At 58.7% G+C, this 21,954-nt stretch overlaps 1 protein-coding gene across 17 annotated transcripts in view; it reads right to left on the reverse strand.

Moving 5' to 3' along the window:
- The window catches only part of MEGF11 (multiple EGF like domains 11), a 308,135-nt gene that overhangs the window by 16,939 nt on the left and 269,242 nt on the right, over positions 1 to 21,954 (reverse strand). For 5 of the 17 annotated variants that reach the window (XM_051821839.3, XM_002717776.6, XM_051821842.3 and 2 more), the window contains 9 exons: positions 20,917 to 21,019; positions 16,759 to 16,905; positions 16,060 to 16,194; positions 10,298 to 10,426; positions 9,319 to 9,447; positions 8,795 to 8,923; positions 7,934 to 8,062; positions 6,489 to 6,725; positions 76 to 132 (listed from right to left, as the gene is read on the reverse strand). In XM_051821839.3, coding sequence (XP_051677799.3) covers positions 76 to 132; positions 6,489 to 6,725; positions 7,934 to 8,062; positions 8,795 to 8,923; positions 9,319 to 9,447; positions 10,298 to 10,426; positions 16,060 to 16,194; positions 16,759 to 16,905; positions 20,917 to 21,019 — 1,195 coding nt within the window. Of the gene's footprint in view, positions 1 to 75; positions 133 to 2,525; positions 2,628 to 3,096; positions 3,164 to 4,862; positions 4,982 to 6,488; positions 6,726 to 7,933; positions 8,063 to 8,794; positions 8,924 to 9,318; positions 9,448 to 10,297; positions 10,427 to 16,059; positions 16,195 to 16,758; positions 16,906 to 20,916; positions 21,020 to 21,954 lie in introns of all 17 variants that reach the window. The other 12 variants (XR_007910144.3, XR_007910140.3, XR_007910142.3 and 9 more) reach the window with 3 other exon arrangements.

The raw sequence follows: 21,954 nt of genomic DNA on the forward strand, positions 1-21,954 counted from the left end.
TCAGATATTTCAGATCTGCACTCTATCTTGCTAAGCCCTCTTGTAGCAGGATATCAGATTAGGTGGATACTCTACCTTTGAATCCTTTGTCCATAATATATGTGTTCTGACGTCTGTCCATTCCACAAACACCTGCAAAAAAAGGAAAAATGGGGTGAGTGTACTTATACTGCTTGTGTTCCTCTTTTTCTCTGGCTTTTTTCCCCTTCCTCCTTTACCAAGAAAATAGTTGTTTATTGCTGGAAAATTCCTCTGGGTCTAATTGACCCTAAATCATTTTGGACACAGAAATTCTGGAAAGGCTCATGGTTTTGAGGTGAGCCACAGCGCCCCCTGGCACATTCAGCACGCCTTCCCCTTAACCTTCACCCGACAGGAATGTCTCTCAGGAGGTAATACAAGGTGATGCTGATGCCACCTGCAGCTGCTGGAGGTGAAGTTCCAGGCTCCTAAAGGTACAGAAGAAGGAATGAAGCAAACCAGTTCTTGGCTTGAGGGGAGAGGGTCCTCCCAACCCCTGTGCTGGTGAATTCTGGGATGGGTTTCTCCCCTCTCAGCTCTGGTCCTGTCTCTTCTGTATCTGAGGCTCAGCTGAGGGGTGTCAGAGGGCTGAGTTTGTTGATTAGTCTTTTTATTGGAAAGGCAGAGTGAGAGAGAGAGGGACAGAGATTTTCCATCCACTGGTTCACCTCCCAAATGGCAATAGTCAGGCTGAAGCCAAGAACCTAGGACTACATCTGGGTCTCCGGGTGGCGGGGGCCCAAGTACCCATGCCACCTTCTGCTGGTTTCCCAGGCTCAGTAGCAGGGAGCTGGGTGTGACGTGGAGCAGCCAGGACTCAATGCTGGTGTCACAGCCGTAGTGCCAGCCCGTTTACAGGTGAGCAGTCCTTCCCGGCCACAGCCAGTGTTTGAAGGCACCCCTGTTGGGGGTGGGCCATGTGTGCATAACTGAGTTATCTTTGAAAAGCGTCACCAGCGTGTTTCAGCTCCAAGGATTTCTTTCTTGTGTTTGGCTGTCAGTTTTTTCCTGCAGCTCCTGTGGTGCATAGTCCCGAGCCCCGGCCAGAGGCAGGACGTAAGCTCCAGGGACCAAGGTCAGGCTCTCTGCTGCATTCGTCTGGCACAGCAATGACTTGGACTCAGAGTCACTTTTCCCCTCAGCTTTTAACTGAGGACGGGTGCCAGGCCCGGTGTGCAGCGAGAGCTTAGTGAGATACAGGCTGCCGCCTCCTTGACTCACTGGGCCTCTCACGCTGAGGCCCGGCCCACTGCCCCCTCGTTACTTCCCCGCGCCTCCCCACCTCGTTCCCAAGCTGACTTTATAGGCGTCTACTCCCAGCTGCCTGCCACCCACACACTGCTAGGAGAGCAGAAGCAGGCCCAAGTTTTCCCTCAAGTTTCACTCTTCTAAAAGGCCTGTAGGTCCCCGTGCCCTTTCCATCTGATGGGGTTCCCTTTGTCCTCCCCCGGGAGGGAGGCCGGCCAGTTAACTTCTCCTTTTCACAGAACAGGAGACAGAGGCCTAAAGAGCAGTAGAGCCTGGCCCAGCAGCAGGTGAGGAGTTGAGAGGCAGCTGCAACCCTGACTGCTCCGAGTGTGCTTTCCCAGTGGCCAGCAGCCCGCCCGTCTGCAAGCAGGGCTCTGGCCACCCTGCTGGGAGAGCGAGGTCTGTAAAGTAGGAGAGGTCTGACCCGAGTGCAGAGGTTGCTCCCACCTGGGCAGACACCCGGGGTGCTGACAGTGGGGTAGGGAGTGTAGTTGGTGAGGTTATTGGATGTCCTCTACACTGCCCAGAACACAACCTCCTGGGTATAGCCCAGGGTCTTTATAGCCCATAGAGAATTCCAAAACTTCACTCTTCCTAGTGCTACCGGGCCCAAGGACTTGGGTTGGCAGTGCTGCTCAGTTTCCCATGAGATCTGGAAACCACCTAGAGCCTGAACTCAGGCCCTGCCCCAGGTTACCCTAGAGGAGCGGCTTGGCAGGGAGGCCACGTTCCCCATTCGGGGCACTGACTCCCACGATACCTGCCCCCATGTTCCTGTCTCAGGACTCACTCTCCAAGTCACCGGGTTTGAACTTGATATGTGAGTAACAGAGGGTATTGGGTGATAGATCCTGCTCAGAAACCTTGCCCGGGGATCTCGGAGAGCTTGGCTTAGGCCACTGCTGGCTCTGGGGTCTCTCTGTAGGGTACACTGAACCTTTTGGCCAGAGGACCAACTCTCCATTCACCACACCAACAGGGTTCAGAGAACCCCAAAGGTATGGCATTCCCTCAGCGGGCTTTGGGTTGTATTTTGTAGCCCTCCACCCAAAGCAGCCCCCGTTTGGCCACCCTGCTGGCCACAGTGGGAGCAGTGGGGTTGGTGGGGAGGATCCAGTTAGGTTCCCTTCGTTACATGGGGGCTTGGGCTGCTACACTAATGATGTAGGGAAGGAGAGTTCTGGAACCATGGGAGTGGGTCAGGGGGCAGGGATGGTCTGGTCTAAGGAGGTGGGGGGTAGGGCTGGGGGTCTGACCTGGTGAGTGTGGCTCAGCGGGGCGGCTGAGGTGTCTAAGTTCAATGTAGAAGTCCTCGGGCGGGTACCTGGCCTCCAGGGCACTGATCTGGAAATGGGAGTCTAGTGAGAGGAATGACAGGGAGGAGCCATTATTCCCAAGGCCCTTGTATCACAGGGGAAGGGGACAAGGGTCAAGGTAGAGCAAGGAATGGAGGCCCCTGTGTGTGGCAGCCAAAGGCCCAGGGCCGTCTGCCTTGTTTCCCCTCATCCCCACTCCTTTCCTCCTCAGGAACTGCCCCCGCTAGGCAAAGGAAGGAGCCCCTGAAGGGGCACCGGGGGGCCTGGGTCAGGCCAAGGGCTCCCCTAGAAGGTGAGAGCACCTGTGGTTTCATCTGGATCCCCCACATCTCAACCCCCAGGCCTGACCCCCTGGTGTAGAAGTGAAGGGGTCCTGGGCTTCAGTTGCTAATGAGACACAAAACAGGGGCTTGGGTTTCCTCCTGGCACCCCTCTCCCTTTGACCTGGGACAGGGCCCCTGCGAATATGGGAGGGGAACAGGGTGGGGACCAGACTGGAATCACTACTGACCTAACACGTTCACAAAGCTGTAGGGGGTCCAGCCTGCCGTGTCTCTGTCAAGGGACTTGTTACTGAGCTGTTTAGAGAGCAGGAGAGCCAGTTAATTCCCAGCGCCCCGGCTGCCCCTCCCCAGTTGTGACCTTACCCAGCCTCAATGTATCCAGCCCCAGGGTGGTCCTCTCCTACCTGGGCCCTAGACCAGAGGGAAGAGGAGAGGTGGGTGTTGCATGACAGGCCACCGTGGTGTGGCTGAGGCCAGTGGAAAGACATCATGGCCCTTCCAAGGTGTCAGGCTGAAGTTGCGTGGATCCTAGGCCCCCAGGGCAAAGGAGGACAGGAGCAGGGCCTCCCAGAGCCAAGAACTGGCCTGAGCCGAGCTGGCCCTGGTGGGGGAGGGCCACGCGGTGGAGTGAACTGCAGAAGAGGGTGCTGGTAGTGTCTCCACGGCCACACAAGGCCGTCTGCTGTGTCACTGTCACCTCTGCCCTTCCGTGGGACCACAGGGAAGCCTGAGGCAAGTCTGGAGCCCCGTGGCGCAGTCCTCCCTCTGCATTCCTAACGGCGCAGCAAGGCTGATCTCGTCCCTTCACAGGTGGGACCCGAGTCCTGGCTCGTGGGCCTTGCGCACAGACACACGAGGAGTCAGCGGCAGAGCGGGGCCTATACCTGGTCTGTCCCCGGTCATCTCAGCTGCCAGACTGAGGAATCCTCACTCAGGGCCCCTGGGGCGAGGGGAGCCAGAGGGCCACCAAGGGGGCTACCCAGGGTCACACCGGCACCTCCAGAAAGCAGGCAGCGTGGCTTCCCTGGGAATGAGACCAGGAGGGGCTCTTCCCCGGTGTCCTGGGGCCCTGGTTACTCGAGGGCCACCTACTGGGAAACTACAGGCCAGCCCACGCCGGAGCTTGGAACGAGGCTCTGAGCTGAGCCGTTGCACGTGCCCGGGGCCTTTGCATGCAGCATGCCTGTTTCATAGGAAAACAGGTTGGCAGTGGCTTCAGGTGCTGGCTTGCCGGTGGCTGCCCCGGAGGCGCCTCCGCTCCCACCGGTTACCGTTGCTGTGGGGGTCATCTGTGATGCTGGCCACCCTGCACGGGCAAACCCAGGAAAGGACCCCTGAGTGCCAGCGGGGCAGAGGCCTAGGAAGTCACGGAAGCCAGGAGTCCTGGGGCCCCTCCACACGGTCCTGCCCGTTGTGTGGGCAGACGTGCATGGGGTGTCAGGAGGGGTACAGCACATTAAAGGGGCATGTCACACACACTCTACACACAGGGCCATCGCTGCCCAAGGCCTTGTGCCTAAAAGAGGGGCAGGTGATGCCAGGATCTGTCAGGGAAGGCCCTGCAGGATGCACCGTCCATGAGAACGCTGGCCACGGCTGATTTGTGGGTTCCACGTTCCTTGGGGTCATGGGTGAATGTATGGATGTGGCACTCAGGGTTACCTGAGTAATAGCTGCTCTTCTGTGCTGGTTGTGCACACTGGCGTTGGCAACATGGGGCAGTGATTTGTGGTACGTTGTGTAGGGTTTTGATTACACACAGTTACGTGTGACAAGATGGTTACCTGACGTGGCACTCGTGGTTAGACTCAGAGTGTAAGGTTACGCCTCACACTGAATGATGCTGTGGGCTGGGTACATGATTCACTGACTGCTTACATGTACCAGAGGTCCCAGGGCTGCTCTTAATGTATTGGTTCCATACAGACCCTACAGGGTGTGTGTGTGTGTGATTCCTTCCCGGGCAGAGGTGAGGGGAGTCAGGGGCCGGTACCTTGGTGGGGCTGTTCCTGTCCAGAGTGCTGGCCTGGCTGGTGGCAGGCCCCCCGCACGCCAGTGCTTGGTAGCTGGAATTGGAAAAGCACTGGGCGTGGCTGCTACTTTGAGACAAATCTAGGAAGAGAACAAGGTGCCAGACACATCATTCCCCTGTCCCTAGTGTGAGACACCCCAGTACTAATGCTTGCACTGGGCAGCCCCGGGAGTACCCTGCACAGCCAGCCAAGCCCCCAGCTTCTGACATCCACCATCCCTGCCGCGGTCAGGAGAGCGAGCTAGGTCTGCGGGCCCTCCCCTCTGCGAGCAGGATTCCGCTCGGGTTCAGCACTGCAGAGGCTGGCACCGCCAGGTGGGCCCCGGCTGGGGAATGCTGGCTTCTGTAGCCCCACATGTCCTCGAGTTGCTGTTGAGGACAAGGCTGACCCTCCCCTAATTCCTCCTGGGGTTATATGGTCGTGAGTCTGTAAGGAAAGCCCACTCCTCTCGGCTCCTGCCCTTCTCTTCTGAGGATTGCTAGACCTCTCCACCGGGCTGAGAAATACATGGCCCCAGGAAGCCTGGGAAACCCCGCCAGCCTCACTCGTGTCCCAGAAGAAACTCCCCATGTCTCTGTGGGTGTGGGATTTCACCAGAGCCTGTCTGCTTTGGCTGAAACCCAGGCGGGCATGCGGGCCAGGAGCTCTTTGAAGGCAGGGCCTGTACCTGGGCTGCCTTGCCGCGGTCTATCCTGCTTAGCATGGGGCTGGCTAGATGTGGGTACTTTGAAAAGTTCATGGGGAAATGGAATTAAAAGTTTATTTTGGTGCAAAACAATTTTGAAGTCCATGGATAGATTTGTCATTATATGCATCTTCCATGAACTTTTTGAAGTACCCTCATGTAGTAGGTGCTGCTTGGCAGAAGTGGCCTGGAATGATCTCAGTTTTTCTGCAACATCATGGGTAGCTGTTGCCATGCTGGCTGGAGAGAGCCACCGTCTGTGCTCATGCAGACAGCCCAGGCTGCCTGTGGCCCAGGGATATGGGCAATTTCAGTGTCCTGGCCTCTATCGTTTAGCTAAATAAGCAGCCCAGGGTTCGGGGGAAAGGAAGGAGCCAGCCCAGCAGCCCCACTCCCGTCCTCAAGCTCCCAGGTGGAATACCCATTGGAGTTGCGCCCGCATTTGCAGGCAGCCTGGGCTCTGGTGCAACCGCTAGGGGGCCATCGCTCTCGCTTTGAAGCCTCCTGCAGGTCAGGTACCGCCCCTTCTGCTGTATTCTGCTGTAACCGGGCCCTTCTAACGCTGCGAACTGGGAGAGGAGCAGTAATTGCCCGGGCCTGGGCAGCAGCCTCCTGAGGTGCACGGAGGTCAGTCTGCAGCGTTGGACCCCTGGAGACTGCTGGTGTGGGTGCTCCTGTGGCTGACGCCCAGCGAGAAGGATGGGAAGTCCCCGGGGAGGTGGGAGGTGGCTTAGAGCTGGGGGCCGAGGAAACACCACCCTCTAGACTCCCATATGCCTCTCCCACCCCCTCATCTCTCGGGATCTGCAGCAGCCAAACCAGCCCCGAAGTGCACCCACCCCGCTTCGGCGAGAAGCCTGGTGTCCCCCCGGGCTACCCCGCGTGGCAGCACAGCCCTTACCTGAGAGGGAGTAGTCGGTACTGGTCATGCGCATGGCGGGCGTGTAGGAGACGCGGGGAGCCAGGTCGCGCACTTTTTCTTTCTGCCGGCGCCGGCGCCAGGCAAACAGGCCCAGCAGCACCACGATGAGGAACAGCAGCAGGATGATGCCCGTGACCGCACCCACCGAGTGCCGCTCCGCGCCCAGCGCCGGGCTGATCTTGGTGTAGGGATTCAGCTCCTCCATCATGAGGGCCGCTGTGGGAGACGGTGGCGGAGGCGCTCAGCCCAGCTGGCCTTCGCCTCCAGGGCTCCGCCTCCCACCCTGCCCTCTGAGGCCAGGACACCTGGTTCCCACCCTGGGCCTGCTCTTCAGTCACCGCGTGACCCCAACCCTCGCTGTGCCTCGGTTTCTTCAACTGCCCTAGGGGGCGGGGCCCCAGCGTCATGACCAGGAACGCACGTGATTGGATTTGTGGAACAGAATCGTAACAAGTTTTGCCACTTGATGCCATTCCAAAAATGGGTTAGATATTGACTCATGCAAACTCTCCTACTGCACTGAGGGAGAGAGATCAGTCAATTCCTTTCACATGTGACAACCAAGTGACTGACAGGTTGGGTAACCCACCTGAGATCACACAACCAGTAACTGGCGGAGTCAGAGCAGACAGACCCTTCCCCCACCCCGCCGGCAGCCAGCCTTGGGACTCAGGGTCCCCGGTTTGCTCACTTACAGTATAGGGACAGTAACCCTGCCCTCCCTGGGGGCATGTGAGCGGCAAAAGAGGGGCTGGCAAGACAGCACCAGCACAACACCGCTTGGTTCTGTGCTGCGCAGCCAGGGGGCAGTCCTGCTCGCCCAGCAGCCGGCCAAACAGCTGGCCAGCATCGCCGTTCCCAGTGGGCGAGCCTCAGCAGGCAGGGCCGGGTGACGCGGCTCCTTTTCTGTCCCATGGATAGCTGTGAGCCGCTCTCGCCCCTCGCCCCGCCTACCACCAACCTCCTTGTGCCTCAGCTGCCGGCGGTACTTCATAAAGGGCCTTTCTGTGCACAGAGCCCCCGCTTACAGAGTGCTCATTTATATGCCAAGCCCTTATTGCCGCCGCTGGGTCCCCAGCGAGCACCGAGGTGGAGCCCCTCCGGAAGCTGGTGTCATGGGGGAAGAGGAAGTGCGAGGTAGTGGCAGGGCTAGAGCCTGGCAGTGTGCACCTCGTGGTTACCCTCGCTTGGCTCACGGAGAACTTGCCGAAGATGAGCATGGAGAAGCCATGGCCGAAAGGCCGCCTGCTCCATCTCTGCAGCACCTGAGCCTCTGCACCTGCTCCACTCCCATTCGTGTTCCAGATACAGCTCAGGCAACCTGTCCTTACAAGCCCCAGCTGTTCCGGTTGGAGTCTCCCTCGGGCCTCCCTGGGGCTCTGTCCACAGCCCGCTACCCAGGCACTCTGGTGCCGGCGGATTACCTTGGTCACACCTGATTCCTTTGAATCCCGGGGTGCAATAACAGGTGCCGGTGACGTGGTCACAGGTGGCATTGTTCATGCACTCACATAGCTGCTGACACCCGTAGCCAAAGCTTCCTGGTGCACATCCTGTGTAGCATAAAGAGCAGACAGACACACTCACTCTCCACCCGTTCAGTTCTGTGAATGGATGAAGCTTCTCCCTGTAGCTTCTGTTGTGCTTTGGTTGCTTGGTGGGGCATGGAAGAGAAGGAGAAGATGCTACCACCCCTGCCCCTTCCTCATGCAACACAGTAAGCAGCAGCCTCCATGTGCCTGGGCTTGAGCCGGATGCCAAAGGGGCCAGCGCTGTGGTGCAGTGGGTTAAGCCACAGCCTGCAAGGCCGGCATCACCTATGGGTGCCAGTTTGAGCTTCCGAGCCAGCTCCCTGCTAATACACCTGGGAAAGCAGTGAAAGGCAGCCCAGGGGCTTGGGCCCCTGCCACCCCATGTGGGTGAGACCTGGATGTAGCTCCTGGCTTCAGCCTGCCTCAGCCCTAGCCATTTGGGGAGTGAACCAGTGGATGGAAGATCTCTGTCTCTCCTTCCTCTAACTCTGCCTTTCAAATAAACAACATCCTGCCGCCTCCTCCTTCCTCATTGCCCCTCAGGCCTCTGCTTTGCCCTCCATGCCCCATCCCCATCTCAACTGGAGGGAGACGTTCTTCACATCAGCGTGGGCATGATCATGATCATCAGTCTTTTTTTCTTGGGGGTTGCCCCGGGGTGAAGGGAGCCAGGGGTGCAGAGCCCCCATGCTGGACCTTGAAGGAGTTGGGTTCCCCTGCAGGTTGCCAGGGCTCAGGGCTGGGGCAGCTTACTCTGTTCACAGTGTCGTCCGGTGAAGCCCGTGCGGCAGGTGCACTTGCCGCTGATGTGGTCACAGCTGGCGCCGTTCTGACACTGGCACACACGCCCACAGTCCTTCCCGAAAAACGCTGCCGGGCAGCCTGCAGAAACAGGGCCTCCCGTTAGGGGACTTGCCACAGAGCACGGCTGCCTCTGTGCTCTGGACTCTCGGGCTGGGGGACAAGAGGATCCCTCCAACAAAGGGTGCCTGGGAGCCAGGGGTCAGGTTCAAGTCTCTGCTGTGCAGCCAGAGGCCGTTCCTCCTGACTCCAGGCCCCACCGACAAAGGAGGGTCTGGACTTGGTGATTGCCAGGACTTTGGGTCTGTCACCCCCCAGAATGCAGCCTGGCCCCTGGGCTGCCTGGTCCTGGTCCTGCCTGCCTTCCTTCCTCCCTCCCTCCCTCCCTCTGTGGCAGGCCTGGCCAATGCCCACAGCGGCCAGTAGGCTGCAGCATGGGATTCGGAGTGGCGGGGAGGCCGGGAGGCGGAGCTTACGCTGTGTGCAGAAGAGTCCGGTCCAGCCCGGGGTGCAGTGGCAGGCCCCGTCCTCGGCGCTGCAGCTCGCCCCGTTGTGACAGCTGCAGGTGTGGAAGCAGGCGGGACCCCAGAATCCAGCTGGGCAAGCTGGGAGGTAGGCAGGATGTGGGGCGGGGGGAACGAGGCAGAGAGGGGCAGGTGGAAAGGGGGAGGCTGTGTCAGAGCCCAGACTCCAGGATGGACCCTGGGGACGTTTCCTGGCGGTTCCCGGGCCTCCCTGGTCACCCGGCATTCCCATTAAGCGCAGGGCTCCACCCACTCTCCCAGGCTTTGGTGCCGGACAGCCTGGCTGGAAGGCCCCTGCAGCTTCCCTGTCGGGGAGCACTGTGGTTCACGGGGTGTACGCTGATGTCCTAACTTCCCCCATGAGGATGAGACCACCCCCTCTCCTGCTGGGGAGCCCCCTGAGGGCGGAGATGTCCAACCAGGCCTTTGCCTCGCCTGTCAAGGAAGGAGCTCCCAGGGCAGAGGCTGGGTCTCCACCCTTAGACTGGGGCCTCCCCAGGGAGGGGCTGTTGTCTGTGCACTAGATTGGGTGCCCCTTACAGGAGCAGCCCCTACAAGGCCCTGTCTAGGCTCGTGATGCCCAGGATGTCATAGGAGCCACCCGCACCCTCCTGGGTGACTGCCCTGGCATCGCCTCCCTTCCACCTTCCCCAACTCCAGCCCTCCAGTCCCTGCCCTCTCCTCCTCCCCGTCCAGGTGCTAATGGACTATTGATTCTCAGCATAGCATTAATAGCACAATTAATAGTATCGATACCTTTAATGCCAGCACTTAATACCCCTGATCAATCCTAAGCATTCATCGTGTCAGCTGTAGAGCTGAGTGAGCCTGTCATCCGTAGAAGGTTTTAGGCACAGAAGTGGAGGCACAGGGCATCAAGGTACTGGACAGCAGAGGGAGGGGTCAGGGCCGGGCCGGGGCGGCAGCTTACCCTGGGAGCAGTCCTTGCCGATCCAGCCAGGGAAGCACTGGCAGGAGCCGTCGATGGGGCTGCAGGTCCCGTTGTTGGCACAGGAGCAGAGCTGCGCGCAGTCCTGTCCAAAGCGCCCTCCGGCACACACTGCGGGCACAGGGCAGCTCGCACCGGCCCTCCCACCCATGCGAGTTCCACGTGGAGCCCCCGTCACGCTTCTCCGTTTGCGCACAAGGAACTTGTCCCTCTCAGGCCCACAGCGGCCGCCTCCTGGAGGCTCCGTTGCGACCTCACCTTTGACAGAGGGGCACGTGGAGGTGCACAGAGGTGGAGTCACTCAACTTGGGTCTCACAGAGGGGAGGTGGTAAGGCTGGGCGCCATCGCTCTGGTCTCTCAATCCAGTGCTCCCTGTACTGCTCCGCAGCCCCCCGCTTTCCACCTGGCCAGCATCACGGGTCCCCAGGCTGGACCGGCCCTGAAGGTTGAGCCCTGTCCATCTGATTCCTCTGACCCCCACTCAGCCTCCTCCTCCAGAAAGCCCTCCTGGGTTCGCCAGGCCCCGTTCTCCCCTGAGCATCCTGAGTCACTTGCGGGACGTTGCTCACGCGTCCTCCTGGAGGAAGGGCCGGCTTCCTCGGCCAGGCTGCAAGTCCCCTGAGACTCGCCCCCCACCTGCTCCCTACAGCTTGAGCTCCCCAAAGCACAGCTCTCTTTCCAGCGCTCATGGCTTCAGTGGCTCCCCCTGGGGTACCAGGCTCCCTGGGGAGCCTCGCACACAGTGCTTATCGCCCGCTCCCAGACACCCGGGCCACCGTGGCAGACTGCTGGCTGCTCCTGGTACCAATTCCCGTCATCCTTCAAAGTAGAACCTCGAGTTTCAGCTGGGCTCGGGCCACCTGGAATGCAGACTTTATTCTCGGGCTCCTGTTCAGTGAGGGGTGGCCCTGGGACTACTTCCTGGCCAATGGGTGAGTGGAAAAGGGTCTTTATTTTGCCTGCCCCGCCCACCCTTCTTGCTGAAGGGTAACATGCACTGTGGAGAACTATGGACAGAATGGCTGGAGCCCCAGCAGCCATTATTTTTTTTTATTTTTTTGACAGGCAGAGTGGAGAGAGAGACAGAGAGAAAGGTCTTCCTTTGCCGTTGGTTCACCCTCCAATGGCTGCCGTGGCTGGTGCGCTGCAGCCGGCGCACCGCACTGATCCGATGGCAGGAGCCAGGAGCCAGGTGCTTCTCCTGGTCTCCCATGCGGGTGCAGGGCCCAAGCACTTGGGCCATCCTCCACTGTACTCCCTGGCCACAGCAGAGAGCTGGACTGGAAGAGGGGCAACCGGGACAGAATCCGGTGCCCCGACCAGGACTAGAACCCGGTGTGCCGGTGCCGCAAGGTGGAGGATTAGCCTGGTGAGCCGCCGCACCGGCCTGCCACCTCTCTTCAGAGGTGGAAGCCATGTGCACAGGACAGCAGGACAAACTAGGAGCAGCCTGGGCTCCTACGGTCTCCCGGTTTCATTTCCGGGTCTCTGTGTGTGTGAGGAAATGTGTGTAAAGTGCAAGGAAACTAATGTTTATCGTTTTCAAACCAGTTATTTTTTCAAACATCACCCAAAAGCTGAATGGCACCGTAAGGATTTTTCCGTTTGGGGTGGTGGTGTCCCTGTTTGACCAGTTTCCGTCCTGGTCTTCCAGTACTGTGACTTGGGAGCCTGTCCTGGCCAGGCCCAAGTCCCACCCGTGTCCACACAATGCCTGGAAAAGCAGCAGGTGCTAGAGGCCTGGTGACCGAGTGTGGGAAAAACCTTTCTCCCCGCTCAGCTGCCGAGTTCTCCCGGGAGAAGCTGAGCTCGGAACTCGCCCCTCTGGACGTGGCGGGGAACGTGGCGCTCCCATTTTTGTTGTGTTTGAGTGCCAAACACAGTGGCCGCTATGTAGCCAACACTCAAGGAATGTTCTAGAATGGCCAAAATCAGCCTGGGGAGCAGCAACCTCCCGGGGGGCTCTGCTGGGGTCTGGGGGTTCCCCGCAAAGCCCAGCTCCAGCCAGCCCCACATCTTCCAGGAACACGGGTGTGGGTGAGGGGAGGGCAGCATCTTGCTTCCCTGAGGTCTGCAGTAGTCAAGACACAGAGAGGATCATGGGAAGTGTTCATTCTTGAGAAGTGATTTCCTAGGTCCCAGTCTCCAAGCCTTGAGCGGGCACCCTCTGTACCCCACATGCCTCTCCTAGGGCTGGCCCGCCCTCACCACACCGCGGCCACCTCGTGCCTGGGAGTCACCTGGGCCACTCCTGCACCGGACTGCAAGGCTGCTCAGTGCACACAGCCTCCAGTCCAAAGCCTTGGGTCTGGCTCCTGGTTTATTGTCTATTCAATGAACACAGGAGGGTACGTGAAAAGCTCATAGAAAATGAATTTTGATGCAAAAAATTCGAAATGCATGCATAGTTTTTTTCAAAATACACATTGTTTATGAATTAAGACATTTTATTTATTTATTTGAAAGGGAGAAGGGCCAGTGCTGTGGCACAGCATTAAAGCCCCAGCCTGCAGTGCCAGCATCCCATGTGGGCGCCGGTTCTAGTCCTGGGTGCTTCACTTCCGATCCAGCTCTCTGCTGTGGCCTGGGAAAGCAGCAGAAGATGGCCCAAGTGCTTGGGCCCCTGCACCCACATGGGAGACCCAGAGGAAGCTCCTGGCTCCTGGATTCAGGTCAGCTTTGGCTGTTTTGGTCATTAGGGGAGTGAACCAGTGGAACGGAAGACCTCTCTCTTTGTAACTTTCAAATAAATAAAAATAATTCTTAAAAAAAAAAAAAAAAGGCAGAGAGAGAGAGAGGTCTTCCAACTACTAGTTCACCCCCACCCCCAAATGCCTGTAACATTGAGGCCATAGCCAGCCACTGAGAACTCAACCTAGGTCTCCCACGTGGGTGGTGGGGTCCCAAGTACTTGGGCCATCACCTGCTGCCTCCTGGGGTGCACATTAGCAGGGAGTGGACTGGAAGTTGAGCTGGGACTTAAACCCAGGCACCCGGATGTGGCGTCCTCAGTGGTGTCCTAACGGACCATACTCCCATCGCTTTCATAAATTCTTTGAAGACCCCTCCTATGCATGGATTTCAAAATTTTTTGCACCAAAAATAAATTGATCTTTTAATTCATTTTCCACAAGTGATTTGACATGGATATGGTGCTTCTGCGCACCAGGACTACTCAAAGTGCTCCACCAATAGCTCACCTACCCCGCAGTGCTTTCATTGTTATACATTCCCATTGCTGCTTCCTGTTGTTGACTCTGCACATAGGAGCTGAGGCGCTGAGAGGTCAAGCAACCTTTCCAAGGATGCACAGCTAGGACACTGTGCCAAGAACCTCTGAACAAATCCATCACCCTTCCTGGTCTCCATTTTCCCATCTTGAAAATGGGGAGGAGAGCCCTCACTCCTCGGCTTTGGGCTGGGGTTGCTGATGCGGGGCTCTCTGCTTCCACTGACAAACAGCCTCTCCGTAGGCGAGGCCACCCAGGAAGGAGGGCACACCTCTCACCTGTTTGCAGCTCAGGCGCCACCTTCAGCTTCCTGGAAAACAGGCTCCCCCAGCCCCTTCCATCTAACCTGTCTCCCACACGTGCTTGCCTCCCAGAGCCCATCCTCCAGGGCCGGCCCTGGGGGGAGGGGGTGGGTAGGCTGCTGCAGCCCACCCTCAAAATCAACTTTGGGGCCAATGCTGTGGTGTAGTGGGCTAAGCTTCTGCCTGTGGTGCCGGCATCCCATACGGGCACCAGTTCTAGTCCCAGCTACTCCACTTCTGATCCAGCTCTCTGCCGTGGCCTGGGAAAGCAGTAGAAGACGGCCCTAGTGCTTGGGCCCCTGCACCCACGTGGGAGACCTGAAGAAGCTCCTGGCTTTGGATCTGCCCAGCCCCCACCGATGCGGCTATTTGGGGAGTAAACCAGTGGATGGAAGACCTCTCCCTCTGTCTGTAACTCTGCCTTTCAAATAAATAAATAAGATCTTTATAAAAAAAATCAACTTTGAGCTTAAGACAGTCTTATCTCTGAAGCCTCTTTCCACTCAGGAGGCTGATGGATTCACCCCAGGGCTGCTAACGCGGTCCGTCTGGCAAGTTCACCGGTCCACTCCTGCTCTGCATGGAGAGCAGAGCGCCGAGCGGGGCGGTGGAGAGCCAGCATCTGGTGATATTTCATCCACGCTCGATGATCCTGCGTAAGCAGGGCCCGTAATCTGTAACTCGCTGGAAAGCCGCTCATTAGAAAGTGTCAGCTCCATTTTTTACAAGGGCTGAGACTTAACCAGGGCAATTGCCATTAATAGTAAACCCTATTAGATCTGTGGGGTAGAAAATGCTCTTGAAGCCCGCGGGATAAACCAGGCAATGAGGGATCCAGGAGTTCCTCCTCCGGCTGCCTGGCCCTGGTGTAGACCCAGCCTTCCAGTATGGACGCTGGGTTCGCCCACGTTTAATAAGCAAATCTCGGTGCGCCACATTAGGATGATGAAACCGTCCCCAAAGGGCTGCGGGCGAATGAAACGGTCACGTGTGCTTCTCTGGGGCCCACGCTCCCCGTGACCTCAAAGCATCACGGAGCCAATCTCCCGCTCATACATATTAACGGCCCCACGGACTTTCAGAAACAGCGCAGCTCGGCAGCGATTATTCATCAAAAGAATGGGTCCCCCTGGGAGGTAGTGAGCTCTCTGTTAATGGGAGTATCTAAGCAGGGGTCAGACAAGATTCTTGCACCAATGACCTTGAAGTTGCATCTAGCTGTATGTTTGAGGCTCCCTTTACGCCCTGTGGGTCAGAGTGCAAGGCTCACAATCTGTACTCAAAGCTGTCCTGAAGCCCCCGCCCCCAACACACACACACACACACACACACACCCCTGCCTTCTCTGCCCACTCTGTCCATCCATGGCTGGTTAGCACGCCCTGCAGCCGCTCCCTGCTCCTGGATAGCAGCACGCCTCAGTCTCTGTGCTTTGCCTGAGCTACTTCTCTACCCAGAATGCCTTTCTTTCTTCTCCACCTTGCAGGTGAACGCCTAAGCTGCAGCCCAGCAGTCTGCAGGGATCCCCCCCGCCTCCCCCCCACTGGCCTAAGGAAGCCAGGGCTGCGCTGAGCCCCGAGGGGTGCGAGCCCAGAGAGGCTCCTGCCTTGGCTGGTTGCTGATACTAGGGGATTTTGTGAATGATCTTGAACCGCGGGCACTTTGAAATCGGCCACAGCGGGGATGTGTATTCTAGAGATCTTCAAATGCTACAAACGAAGGCTTTGCCTTCAGAGCTAAGACAGTCGCCCACCCACAGACAAGTGAGCTTTTCCCCCTCTCCGCTCCTGCGGGAGGCGGCAGCTGCTTGCCTTTAGTGTAGTGAAGGATTCTGAGGTCAGAACGGCGAGGGATCAGTGATGCTGGCTGCGTGCGGGAGGCGACGGGCTGGGGGGCTGGGATGCTGCCGCCCCCAGGCGGGGCCAGCACCGACCCTGTGCCCGCACACATGGCACAAGGTGCACTAGGCACAGAGCCACTGCTGAGGCCAATCCCTTTGGGGCCGATTTCGTTTGTCATCCCTTTTGTGTGGGTATTGGGGTCAGAACTTGTTCCTGCCACCTGCTGTGAGACCACGGACAAACTGCTTAGCTTCTCTGAGCGTCGGGAAGGAGCTGCCTCCTAAGGACAGGGATCCTGAGCTCTCCCTTGCCTGCCACTCCCCTCCCCCTCCCCCTGCCGCCCTGCCCGTGCCAGTCCCAGAAACGGTACCTTGATTGCAGAGGGCTCCAGAGAAGCCTGGGAGGCACTCACAGATGCCACTGACGTGGTGACAGGGCCCACTGCTGTGCACGCAGAGGGGGCACGGCTGGGCACAGTCATGGCCGTAGAACCCAGGGGGGCAGACTGAGAGTGAAGGGGAGAGGGTGGTCAGTGTCCAGGGTCCCCAGCCATTCCAGCCACCCCTCCTGGGCCACATGGCGCTAGAGGGAAGAAGCTCCTGAAAACACAGATGTGGATGCGGAGGTGTGGGGTGCAGTGCCTGGGTTCAAGTCCCGGCTCCTCCTCTTCCTCCCCAGCTTCCTGCTGATGCACGCTGGGGGGAAGGGGCTGATGGCTCGAGGACCTGGGTCCCTGCCACCCACGTGGGAGTCCCAGATTGAATTCCAAGCTCCTGGCTTTGGCCTGGCTCGGCTCTGGCTGATGTGGGCATCTGGGGAGTGAACCAATGGATGGGAGAGCTCTCTCAGCTAAAATAAAAATAAGGACTATGGAGGGAGCTGCATGGTGCTGTTGCCTCAGGGGAGCCGGGCTGGGCCTGAGCTTGGCCTTGAGGACAGAACGACTGGTGCGAGCACAGAGGACTAGGAGGGAGAGAGAGGCCATGGGCGCCGGCTCCTGGAGCGCAGCCCCACTCAGGCCAGGCCCGGGCCTAATGGAAGCGTTGGGTCCCCGTGCTGGGGGACTTACTTCTCTGGCACAGGGGTCCTCGGAAGCCAGGGGCACACTCGCAGCTCCCGTCCTCTGGCGAGCAGGAGCCGCCGTTCTCACAGCTGCAGGAGACGGAGCAGTTGGGACCCCAGCGCCCAGGCGGGCAGGTGCTGTCACAGCGGACGCCTGCGGGCCAGAGGCAGAGGGAAGTCAGAGGGAGGAGCACAGCGCAGGATGCAGTGGGGGAGGCAGGGCGCTGGGCCAGGAGGGAGGACTTGTAAGCTGCTGCTTCTGGCTGGGCCGGGCTCAGGGGCTTGGAGGAGGGTGCGGGTGGGTGCAGGTGGGGGTGGCCCTCCGAGGTGGGCCTCCCCCTTCCAACTGTTCTGAGCCCCATCCTCAGGGTCATGTGTTTCCATCCTAAGCACACACCTGCGTGCGATGCACTCTGTGCTCTAATGCATTCTGCTTCATTAAGAAAAAAAATAAGTAACGTTAGTCGTAACCCAACGCATCGATTGAACGACCTCCAATTTGACAAGCGAGCGGCCTGCGGGGAACAGGTGGAACAGCCCAGTGAGAGAGGAGCGAGGGCTGCAGGCATTTCGAGCTGTGGCAGCAGAAATGTGAGTCGGGGGGACCACAGCCTGGAAGCGGACAGGGCACTGTCCATGGCTGTTGTCTGGATGCTGGCTCTGGGGCGGGGGCTCCTCCCAGGCACGGCGCTCAGAGTCGGACCCGCACCTGAGCCCAGGAGACTGACTTGGCTTAGAGGCTGAGAGAGGAGAGAATTAGTTTAAAAAATCATGTCTGCCTTGTTAGGAGGACAGGGATTGTGAGAGAGAGAAAGAGGGAGGCAGACACTCATCCCCAGTGCACACAGCGGCCCCAGCAGCGGGAGGGGAGCGGTGGGACCAATTTAGAGGCAGCTGGAACTGTACAAGCCCACCTGGGCCGCCAGCAAGTGCGGAGGGCAGGGAAGGGGCGAGGCGGGAAGGGAGGCTCTACTGGCCCCGCCCCTCCCCGTCTCAGCTGTGCAGCCAGGGGGGCTTGGGATGCCACTTTCTGGGAAAGGGGACGGTGGGCTTCTCCCCAAGGACTGGGATCCTTTCCTGGGAGAATTTGGCAGCCATGGTTGCCCGTTTACCCATTGCTGGGGGTCACCCACGAGGTGACACCTGGACAGGCATGGAAAATCCCGCGAAGGGAGCCCCGGGACGTGGAAACCACGGAGCCACTCAGAGTTCGGGATGCCTCTTCAAGGCTCCCCTTCCCCTGGGTATCCACAGGAAGGAGGGTTGGCCCCGGGATCCCCTCAAGGGATCCCCAAATCCAGGATGTTCAACTTCCTTGTATAAGATGGCTTCGTATCTGCATAACAAGGGTCTTCCAGAAATTCGTGGAAATGTATGTCGTGGAAAACCTGTGCATGGTTTTCAACCTTTTTTTTTTTTTTGCACCAAAATAAACTTCTCTTTTCTGGCAGGCATTTGGCACAACGGCTTCAATTGCCACTTGGGACACTTGCATCCCAGGTCCTTGTCGGAGTACCTGGTTGCAGTCCTGGCTTGCCTGCTTCTGATCCAGCTTCCTGCTGCTGCACATCCTGGGAGGCAGATGATGGCTCAAGTCCTTGGGTTCCTGCCACCCCTGTAAGGAGTTGCAGGCTCCCCTCTGGCTGTCGCAGGCATTTGGGGAGTGAAACAGCAGAGGGAAGATATTTCCTCTCTTGCCTTTCAAGTGAAACGAAATAAAATTTTTAAAAATTAAAAAAAAAAAAGCCTTCTCTTGTGACTCCACATTTCAGGGACCTCCTGAAGCACCTCACACACACCCCAGGTGTCTTCCTGCAAACCTGGAGCCGTTTCTGGACTGGTGGCCTGCATTGTTTAGGGAAGATGGCCAGGAAAAAAGTCTGCACACACGCAGTGCAGATGCAACTGGGGGAATGTTTCCCACGTGCAGGGGGTTGAATCCCTGGGTGCAGAATGTGTATCCCAGAGCCGTGAGCTGCCTGTGGTGGCTGAAAGCCGGGGACTCGGCTGCACGCCGGGGGACACTGCTGTTCCCTGGGAGGTGTGCTGCCCTGAGGGGAGTCTGGCTGGCTGGCGGGGCCTCTGATTCTGATGGAGGCAGGGCCGTCCCACGCAGACGCTGTTTTCTAACACTGCACAGATACCATGGTGTACAGAACATCCTGTCAGCAAAGAGATCGAAGAGACCGTCCATCCTTTGGTTCACTCCTCAAATGGCAGCAACAGCCAGAGCCAGGAGCTTCTTCCGGGTCTTCTTCCAGCCCCAGCTGTTGCAGCTAGCTGGGGAGTGAACCAGTGGGTGGAAGATCTCTCTAACTCTGGACTTTGAAATAAATAAATCTTAAAAAAAAAAAAAAAAAGGTTGGAGAAGGTAATCTTTAAGATCTCTTCCAGTTGGAAGGGGAAAACCACCTATGGTTATAGGCCAAGTTCTTTCTTTAAAAAAAAAAAATCAAAAAACAAAAACCCACACTTAATGAGCACCTTCTGTGTGCATGGTGGGGTGACTACAGCCATAGCGCCAGACAGCAGTAAGCTTGTGACTTCCAGGGGAAGGCAGATGGGCCGCTGCCTGGGGCAGCACCAGACCGAGGCACGAGCAGTGGGCCTGGGGCTGAAGGGCAGGTGGGGATGGCCCACGGAGTGGGAGGCCAGGCCCGGCCTTCTGAACCTGCTGTGGGGGAATTAGCTTTAGAACAGCCTTGCTGACCGGCTGTCCATCAAAGACGGAACTTTTAAGCGTCAGATGTCATTAAAATCCCATCAGCTCAGTTGAAGCTAAGGCAGTGACAAGTTAAAGTGGATTTTCCCTTGGTTCCCACTAAGGTTACAGAGCCGGGGACCAGGGCCACGCCTTGCTCCTTGCCGCGGGGCAGCAAGTGGGGGACAGACGCCGTGCGGCAGCCAGCCCTGAACTGCGTCCCTGGTGAGCCACGCTTCCGGGAACGGCCGCTGCTGTGTCTCCGCAGGCCAGTGCGTTCACCCCCGGGACGCATCCCAGGCCCATGGTGACCGAGCACGTCCTGCGTGCGGGGCGCTGTTTGCACTGTGGGGCCCGACGCCATTCAACTGCAAAACCACGGTGGGGCAGCGAGGACTTTCTGGGCAGAAGACTCGGCCCCGACTGGCTAAAGGACTCACCCGGTGCCACGAGCCCAGGCAGTCTCACTCCGGGTCTACGTTCTTTTTCAAAAAGTTATCTTCATTTTATTTGAAATGAGAGAGAAAGAGAGAGAGAGAGTCTCCCATCCACTGGTTTACTCCCCAAATGGCCACAGCAGCCAGGGCTGGGCCAGGCCGAAGCTGGGAGCCAGGAGCTCCATCCGGATGTCCCACGTGCGTGGCAAGAACCCAACTACTTGAACCATCAGTTTGCTGCCTCCCAGGGTGTGTGATAGCAGGCAGCTGGGCTGGAAGTGGAGGAGCTGGGACGGGAACTGGGCACTCTGCTGTGGGATCCACGTGTCCCAAACAGTGACCCAACTGCTGTGGCGCCCCCACCCCCGCCGTGTCCTCAATCATCACACCATGTCTCAGCAGCTACAGGGGGGCAAATGCCTCCCCAGGGCTGACGCTCGAGCTGTAGAGCGAATGACACAGAGGCAGGAGCCCCAAGGGCTGCCAGCTCCCTGGAGAAGTCAACCCTGGCCCTGGGGGCTGGAGGGCAGCCCCGGAGGAGCAGGCGAGAGATGGAGGGGTAGGGCCAGGTCCTGGGTACCCAGGGCTATGGTCTGGATTTTGGATTTTATTTAAGAGTCACAGGAAGCCGCCGAGGCCTTCTGAGTGGGCACTGATATGAAGGGGTCTGTGCAGGCCAGCGGGGAGGCGGAGGCAGTGCCAGATGAGACAGGGTGTCAGTGGCAGTGGCACTGAGAGTGGCACCAGGCCTGGCAGTGGCACGGAGAGGAGGGGGTGGGATTTAGCCAGAGAGGAGAGAGGAAGGAGCAGGAACCGGGCAGGCTCAGGAGAAAGCTCCCGTCCTCTCCGGCTGGCCGGATCCCGCACCCACCGACCTCAGTCCTTGGTCTCTGCAGGCGGAACGCGAGCTGTACAGGGTGGCGCTTCCCTGGATTTGTGCAGACAGAGGGGAGGGAGCAAGGAGAAAGGCAGTGGAAGAGCAGGAGCAGCCAGGAGCTGCAGGGAGCGGCCAACACCAGGGCCCTACCTGTCCATCCCACCAGGCAGCAGCAGTGGCCGGTGACGGGGTCACAGCCGTCAGCATGGCTGCAGTCACAGTGTTCGCTGCAGTTCAGCCCAAACGTGCCGTCCTGTGCAGAGAACGGGAGGCAGGTGACCCGAGCTGGCCTTCCAGGGGCTCAAGCACCTCCACAGGATATGGACGACAGGGTGTGCCACAGCTCCCCAGGGGCGCGGGCGGACACTCGCCGTGACCAGAGACCCCCCAGGGCCACGCGGGAGCTCCAAAGACAAGCTCCGCTGCACAAACAGGAGTGTGAGGTTTGCAGGGGGAAGCCGTGCTCCTGCTCCAATCTAGACGACGAGGCTCAGAGAGCGGACGTGACCGTGAACTCAAACTGTTCACAGGGGCACTGGAGATTGTGACACACGGCCCAGAGGTGAGCGGTGACTGATGTGCGGGAAGAAGATGCTAACACGTTGGCTGTGAGCTCATCAGGTATCAAGAGCCACACCCCACACCTCTTAATTACGTTCCCCTTTGAAACACAGGACACAGGATACAAGCGGTGAGGTGCCCACTCAAGGCAACCAGGGCTGTGGCAAAGCTAGGGCGCGAGGCCAAGGCCGTGGGGCGCCTGAGGCCCCCGGCACTCTGGTTCACATCGGCTGGCTTCACTTTTCTGTACCCGAGACCAGGGATTAGGGGCGATGATCGGTTTCAGCCCCCACACTCTGTCATGGAAGTTTCGGCTGTTGGAACCCGGAGGAAGCTTGGATGCTACCCCTCAAGGAATGGGGCTCTGGTCGGGTGGGGGTGGGGAGGTTAGCAGGGGCTCTGCTGCAGCACTGTGTCGTGAGGGATTCTGAGGTGCACTGGGCTCAGGTCAGACAGCCAGAGACGGGCGGTACCATTCGTCAGGAGCAGGGAGGGGGAAGCCGTGCTGGCCCACCCCACCCGCCAAGTACCGAGGGCCAGAGTGGGGCGGGCCCTAGGGAGGACAGGACTAGGAGCCCGATGCCGACTGGGCCCTCTGTGGGCACAAGAACCTCAGGGAGGGGACCC

Source organism: Oryctolagus cuniculus, chromosome 12 (genome assembly GCF_051225735.1).
Source record: "Oryctolagus cuniculus isolate XC-2025 breed Fujian yellow rabbit chromosome 12, ASM5122573v1, whole genome shotgun sequence".
Taxonomy (NCBI): Eukaryota; Metazoa; Chordata; class Mammalia; order Lagomorpha; family Leporidae; genus Oryctolagus; species Oryctolagus cuniculus.